The sequence below is a fragment of the Trichechus manatus genome, unplaced genomic scaffold (assembly GCF_000243295.1).
Source record: "Trichechus manatus latirostris isolate Lorelei unplaced genomic scaffold, TriManLat1.0 scaffold00116, whole genome shotgun sequence".
In the NCBI taxonomy this organism is placed as follows: Eukaryota; Metazoa; Chordata; class Mammalia; order Sirenia; family Trichechidae; genus Trichechus; species Trichechus manatus.
The window spans coordinates 6,972,729-6,980,226 of NW_004444052.1; the positions used below are offsets into that span (position 1 = coordinate 6,972,729).

General features: G+C 35.5%; 1 protein-coding gene across 1 annotated transcript in view; it reads left to right on the plus strand.

Annotated features, from left to right (window-relative positions):
• Positions 1-7,201, plus strand: part of SNTB2 (syntrophin beta 2) — a 93,378-nt gene extending 86,177 nt beyond the window's left edge. The window contains exon 7 of the mRNA XM_023738406.1: positions 1,138-7,201. Coding sequence (XP_023594174.1) covers positions 1,138-1,230 — 93 coding nt within the window. The 3' untranslated portion in view covers positions 1,231-7,201. The remainder of the gene's footprint in view (positions 1-1,137) is intronic.
• Positions 7,202-7,498: the final 297 nt, after the last annotated feature.

Genomic DNA, 7,498 nt, shown 5'->3' on the forward strand with positions numbered 1-7,498 from the left:
TCCTTGAGAGAAAATATCAACAGAAAGTTATGATTCCCTTAGAGAGACTAGATAGATGAATCAAGCATACTTCAGAAATAATAAATTACATGTAAACTAATGCCTTTTCTCCCTTATCAATAGTAAGTCAGTAGTTCAAGTCTTATATGTAAAATCTTATGTCCACCAACACAGTCACAGTAGATGTAAATTTGGAAACACAGAATCTTGAAATTTTAAAACTGGGAAAGACCTTAGAGATAGAATAGTTCAACCTAAATGAAAAAAGTGTGGCTAGAAGCGTTATTTTAAATGAACCTTTCTTTAGGAGACAATGGACAGGCCATGGACCAGGGCTTTTCAAAGCTAGAAGCAATAGTGAGAGTTAAATGCTTCTCTATTAAATTCATTTCTATTAAATTAACCAGTTATTAATAGCAGCTGCTATTTAGCAAGCAAGGTGTTTGATTATACCTATTTATATATTTTTAACCCTTGGTTTATATTTAATATATAAAAACTGGAGTGATGAAATTAATGCTCTATAATTTGTGCTTCTAATAAAGTTGTATCTTAAAAGCACAGTTAACTGTGCCCTAGTCCTGGTTTCTGTTATCAGTACCAAAGGCTGGCTAATCAGTTGACTCATGCATCCAGATTCCTTGTTCATCTGGTAGCAGCTGTCCAGATTGGAGTCCTGTGCTTAGGAGGGTATAACTAGCCTCGAGAGCTATTATTCCCACCACAAACCTATAAGGGGTATCAAAAATCACACCCATAGATGGTCACACTTCAGCTAAGTTCCTGTGGTTCTGTCTGAGAAATATAATTACAGCTAATTGTCTCCATCCAGGATATTCCTATTTATTTTAAATCCTCTGCTTTTTAGTTCTTCCAGCCAGGCATGCTGAACCCAGTATATGACCAATTGTATCATAACTGTAGATGTGAAACCTCACATCAGTGTTTACTTATGACATGGAATAACCTTACTTCAGAGTATACTTTTGTTTGTGGCTTTAAGTTCCCAAGAGTTTCCATAGCTTTGGCACATTCTTTATCCAAGCTTTTTTTAAAAAGTAGAACACCACATCCAAATAGGTTTGTTTATTAAAGCGTCTGTATATGGTAGTGATAACTAATGTCCTTTCTCTGCAGACCATGGACCTACACTCTTGTCCGAAGCCGATTGTATTTGTGTTGCACACTTTCTTATCAGCCAAAGTCACTCGCATGGGACTGCTTGTGTGAGCAGCACAGAATCAGAAAAGAGCCTTGAATGTCTCAAGAAGTATTTCCACCTCAAGAAAAAAAAAAAAAGCACAAAAATGAAAGCTCTTTGCTCTCTCCTCCAGCACAGTGCCTTGACAAGGACCTGCAAATCGCTGCTGAACCACAACCATGTTTAAAGAAGAGCCTACCTTCCACAAGCTACCTTGACCAGACATTCTAGGACCGCTAATAAGCTCCAAAAGGAAGCTGTTGATTTACGTTTTTAGTACCATTATGTGGTTTATAAGTAATTAGGTTTATTTCCCCTGTTAAGAAGAGTGGCTCATTACTTTTCTTTTTGGACATAATCAAATATCCAAGAGTTGTTTTCTTTTTTTTCTTCCTGTAGGATTTGTTTTGGACATAGCCTTGATCTCTTGTTTAAGACATCTATCTATTCCCAGGTAATAGTCTGCAGTGGCTAGTTGCTTCCTGTTCATTCCAGATGGGTCATAATTTTATTGGAGTTTACTATCCTCACTTGTTCCTTTCACCTTGTGACGTCCTTGAGTGTGCATCACCAGGGTGTTTTTCCATGTCCTGGCTCTTGCTACATCCCACTCTGGCCATCACTTTCCACCTTATCATAAGCTGTGCCACTCATAAGTCCTAATGTTAGGACCTAGAACTTGCAAAATTTTATTTGCCTTGCCTTCTACTCCCTTTCTAGTGGTGACCAAATTAAAAAGCAGGTTGGAAACCACTTCTTTGCCAGACAAGTTTTACTTGTTTTAGCCTCTTCTGATTTTATCTTAGGTAGGAGCCAGGAAATGTTGTAAGGTTTATTTTAAAAGAAAATTATCATTTTAGCCTAAGCCATTTTTTATTGCTTACCAAATGTGCCTTTGGTTAGGGATAGTGGAGCTTTATTAGTGACTATTTGAATAACTGGGTATCACTGCCATTCCAGGGACATCATCTATCCTAGTTTTGAGGAATTAAGTCTTTGAGGTAGGTTTCCTTAACTTTCTGTTCTAGTTGGCAAATCCCTTTAAGGAAGACAAATCCTGAAGAGCCAGCTTGTTTAAAGAGTAGACTTTGTGGGTGAAGCCAGCTCTTCAGCACAGACATCATGTTGAGTTGCTTTGGGCTGTGTGAACCCATGTGGGTTCTTGTCCCTGGCCCTCTCCCTTTGTGGCAGCACAATGGCATAGACAAACAGCTGCTAATTCAAGACTCATTGTTGGCTCAGTAACACATCCTACACTGCGCAAGGTGATGAGACCATAGAACAGCTACCTGGGTTTTATTAAGCATTACTAGATGTCATCATTAGGACATAGTAGCAGTTAAGATTATTGATTTTGAATTATTAGAGAATCACACTTTTTTTTTACTAATTATGAAGGAGGTATATATCCGAAAAATGTTTAAAATAGTATAATGTCTATATAAAACTTCAAGATTAGCACAGTTCTTGAACCTGAAAGAAAAGGTCATCTGACTTGGATGGTCTTTATGCTCTCTGAAGGAAGGTCTAGGAGTAGTTCTCATTTTCTAGATATATCACAAGTGTCAGAAGAGGATATGAACACTGTGGAGGGTGGAAGAGGGTAGCACTTCAAATAAGAAAAAAAAACCACACAACTCTATATGTAAAACTTGAGCTGTTTGATTTGAGTGCAGACTGATCACTAGGTGAAGCATGAGAAAATGCAGACCCATGAGCAGAGAGTTCCAGTTAGTTCCAATTCCAGATGTAGTTGTAATAACCCCAGTGTCTTCCCTTTGCACCTGTCAGTTGTGCTTCCCCATGTACAGTGAGCGTAACAATATACAGAGGTTGGGGAGAGACATCTCTTATTCTCTCAGCTCCATATAATTTTAGAAGGCACCAAAACGATTTATCTGGTTCACTTAAAATTGCAGAAATTAAAATCTAGACTAGAATATGTTTGTCAAGAGCTTTTTATATTTTGGGAATTCATAAACCTAATTTTGGTTCCATCTGAGATAAGTTTGCAAATCAGGGAAGAAAAACATGCCTTGAAGGTCTAGCTGTGGATTTCTTGAAGCAGGATTTCAACACATAATACTTTCAGATAAGGGAGTTTAGCCACTCTTCTCAGTGAGAATATCATTAATATGAGAAGTTTAACCATGCAGTCACAGACATCAGCAGCAGAGCCATTAGGTTGAGATTTTCTGTGTTGTTATGAAAGGCTAAGCCACCGAGAAAATTTGTGGGAGGAACTTCTGGAGCCACCCTGCTCACTAGTTTCATGAAAAAGATCTATTAAAAAAGCTGTGATTAAAATGTGGGCAGGAGAAACAAGGCATGTATATATTTCTGCTCATTTTGCTCAAGCTTAAACTGTCATGTTTAACCAAGGGCCATAGGGTTTTTAATATCTTTCATATCTTTTGAATCTTGATATGAAGTGAAAGTATATGGAAGTGTTTGCTTTGTCCACTAGCAACCCCAGGAGTAAGAGCCCTTAAGCTGCTTGTTTTTACATACTTTTAATAGCTTTCTAATCATGGATGACCAGGTTGTTCTTCAATTAAGTTGTGTTTATGGGATTTTCAAACCACAAATGAAGTGCTTTTTATGAATGGGACAGCCTGGATAAGTATGTATTTTGTATTTAGATGCCAAAATATGGCAAATTATTTTCAAATGAAAACTAAAAATTGTCATTTTTTATATACCACCTCTTTTATAGAACTAGCTAACTTTAAATTTATTTTTCATTTTGAATTACGAAAATTTTTGAGGATGTTGTGGGCTTTCCGTGTGTTGAGTGGAAAGAAAATTGCCGAGTAGTATTCCTTCATTCAGATGGACCACTTCCTGTGCCCGCTGAGATCTGGGGCCTAGACATCTTCTCCTTATTCCACACAGATGCCTATAAGCAGCCGATTGGTATGTGAAAATTCTTCCTCCTGTTTCCCTAAAACTTCTCTTCATCTTTCCATAAAAAAAAAAGGAAAGGAAACTTAGAAAGGAAAAGTTCAGTTTTTCTTTTTCTGAAAAAGGTAAGTCTTTCCTCAAAAGCCATCAAATGAACCTTACCTGGAAACTAGCATCTAATATTTTATATGAAGAAATACTTTAAAGTATGTTTATACAGTATTTATTAGATAGTTGTAACTGTAAACTCACCTACCTAGTAGGCAGAGTTTCAGGTTAAACATTGGTACATGTACAGGCAATCAAAAATAATACTTTCAATGTCATTCACCTATTTGAAAGTCATGGTTTAGCACTTCTTAGGCCAGGTAAAGTCTGATAGTGCCTGTTTCTGTCATCCGTACTTTTGCAAACTTTGTTGCTGAAAGTTACTGCATGGTAGGAGAGATACTGACTTATTTATTTCTTATATTTTTATAAGTGAAAAAAATCTCTAACAAATGGCTAAAGTTGTTTCTGATTGTTTTCTTAACTTATCCTCCTAAGCAGAATGATAACAAAACTTTTTTCAGCTGATTAAATTCACTTAGCTAAGCCAAAATTTATTCTTAAAAAAATTAAGCTGTGTGGAATCTGGACAAGATTATGTTTCTCCCAGAAAAACAGGTTTCACTGTAAATGGGTTTGATTGACAAGAAGTGTGACCACTTTTGAGAAAAGGTTATGATGGATTTTTAAAATTCCACGAGAACTTCCAGGTCTTCTTGTTTAATTTATATGCATGTGGTTATATTTGTATATTTTCAAAAACATGGAAGAATCTCTGTCCATATTTTTTAATGCAAATTACCTTGTAAGCTGCTATGCAAATTCTCTTAAAAGCCCTACCTGCTTGAAGAGTTAAATATTTTTAAAGCTTTCAGGGAAGACCTGTAGACTTAAGCACTTTCTCTACTTTTTGTATCTTATCTTGGACACTTATGCTGAGTTATGTTCTTATTATTTTCACTGGTTATAAGCTGTTGATTGTACATAATATTTAAACTATCCAAAATAGCCAGCATACATTTCCATGTCGCTGCCATCGGTGATTGAGGCTACAATTGAAGTGGCTGGTTAGAAAGCCAAAGGTCTTCTTTTTTCGATCCTTAATGAAGAAGTAAAATGCCAGATCTACTTAGTCCCAAAGCAAATTGCTCTGGTAAGATTTCAGTGCCTATATAATGAGAAGAGACTTATTTAATTTGGGGATTCTGCTTAGACTTTAAGTTGAATTTGACTATACTCATAGTCATTCTTTTTATATGTCTATCAGATATGATATTATGTGCCAGGTGGTATTATATTTGACCTTGAATTTGGAGATCTCTTTCCATTAAACTTGAATTGTTATTGTGGCTTTTTTTTTTTTTTTTCCCCCTCCTGAAGATGAAAGTAGAGGAATCAGCCGTCTTCTTTTACTTTCTCTCTGCCCTTATTTTAATTGTGTGGTAATCTAGAATTATTTTGACTTTTCCCATACAGTCTTTAAAAAAGAACAGCAGCAGACTGCTTTTTTTTTTAATCTTTCATTGTGCTGGCTATATAGACAGTAAATGTTTGATGATAGTTCTAAAATAGTTATGCTGTATAACAGAATTATGTATTTTTGAGCAGTGTAGGAATTCCTATGCCATAATGATTGAAGTGAAATTTATTTTAAACTAGTAACAGACTGCTTAAGTGGCTGATTTAAAATTTTTTCTCTAAAAAAAAAAAAAGTGGCAGATCAGTGATATAAGTCTGTTCTATTAAAGGATAGAATTTCAAGTTAAGGTAAGGTACAATAAATAGGCACATAGAATACATCTGTTTTCTTGTCTCTTTTTGACACTAGTTAAGCTGCCAACTGGAAGAATGGTTGTTATGTATTAACTTGAAAGACTATTGTAACAAGATACTGTATTTTCTTCTGTTTCTAAATTGATAAACTTGAGCTTAATTGCTTGCCACCTCTTCTTTCCCACTTTGGATCACTGAACTGAAGCATATTCTAATTTTAAAAGTGAATCTATATTTGATGCAGTGCGTAAATATACCTTTTGCAGATGAGTGCTTGCTCTCCAATGAACATTTGATTATATGCAACAAAATCTACCATATGAACATTAATCCTTGAATTGCCCCAAAATAAATTGGTTAAAACTAGAACGCTATAATAGAGAAACGATACTTCATTATATTGCAAGATTCGGTATCCTAGTAGATTTCTATTTTCTGAGTCCTCTAAGTACCTTTCTCAGTTTTGCAGTAATCTTACCTCCATGTCATTGACATAAATGCTTGTTTAGTTTTTGAGTCCCTCTTATCCAAGTCACATATATATACGCTTGGAAACTGATTGATCTATCACCTCTTCCAAAGTGATAGAAATCTATTTTGAATAGACAAAAGGTTCTTTGGGGACTTGAAGAAATATTAAAACTGCAAGTCTAATTAATGGCATTAATTTATGTATTCTTTCATTTAATAAGAAGTAATGTACAGTTCTGCACCAGGCACTCTGAAGGATCCAAAAGAAAGTTCTTGCCCTCAAGTAGCATATAATCCATTATTTGATAATCGTGGCATGCCATTCATTTATCAATCAGTGATTAAGTAATTAGCCACTTTGTATTTTTACCAAAGTATGTCTGCAGTTCTGTTTATCTGGACCTGGCAAACTGGAAAGTGTTTAAAGGGATGCTGAGACTTTGATCCATGCCAAGCACTTTAGTTTGGGAAGGAAAGTATTGTTAGTAAGATAAATCACAACAACAAAAATTAAGCTCTTGCCCAAAGTGGATCATTGGGAAAGTCTTTTTTTTTTTTTTACAAAATGCTCCACTAAACAGCAAAGCTAAGTGTATATTTCAGCTATCCCCTATTTAGAAATTGACCCATTCATTTCCACACTAATGTCCTTTAAACATCTCATGTGCTAAAAGTTCTTACACGTGGTAGATAGAATGTTTCTCCATTAATGATAGATCAAAGTGAAAATCTTTTAAAACTTAGCAAAATCCCACTTATTCTAGAATACTCTGGCATTCAAATTCAGTAGAAAAGACACCTAAAGAAAATAGAAGGTTGATTGAATTTTTTCATAATTTTCAGACAGTAACAGTCTCTTTCTATCCAGCTTACCATCCATTTATCGCTAGGGTTACTTTTTCAGGCAACATCCCTCATCATGCCCAGGGATGATTACCTGAGCTATCTATGATTGGTGTGGCATATATAACACAGTCACATGGAGCTCCTCCCTCTTTGTTTTTAAGTGTCCTGGAATTGTGCAGAAAAATTAGGTCATGCCTTCAGTTTCATGGTTCTTGCTTTAAACCTAACCTTTGACAATCAGGTGCTAATGATTGT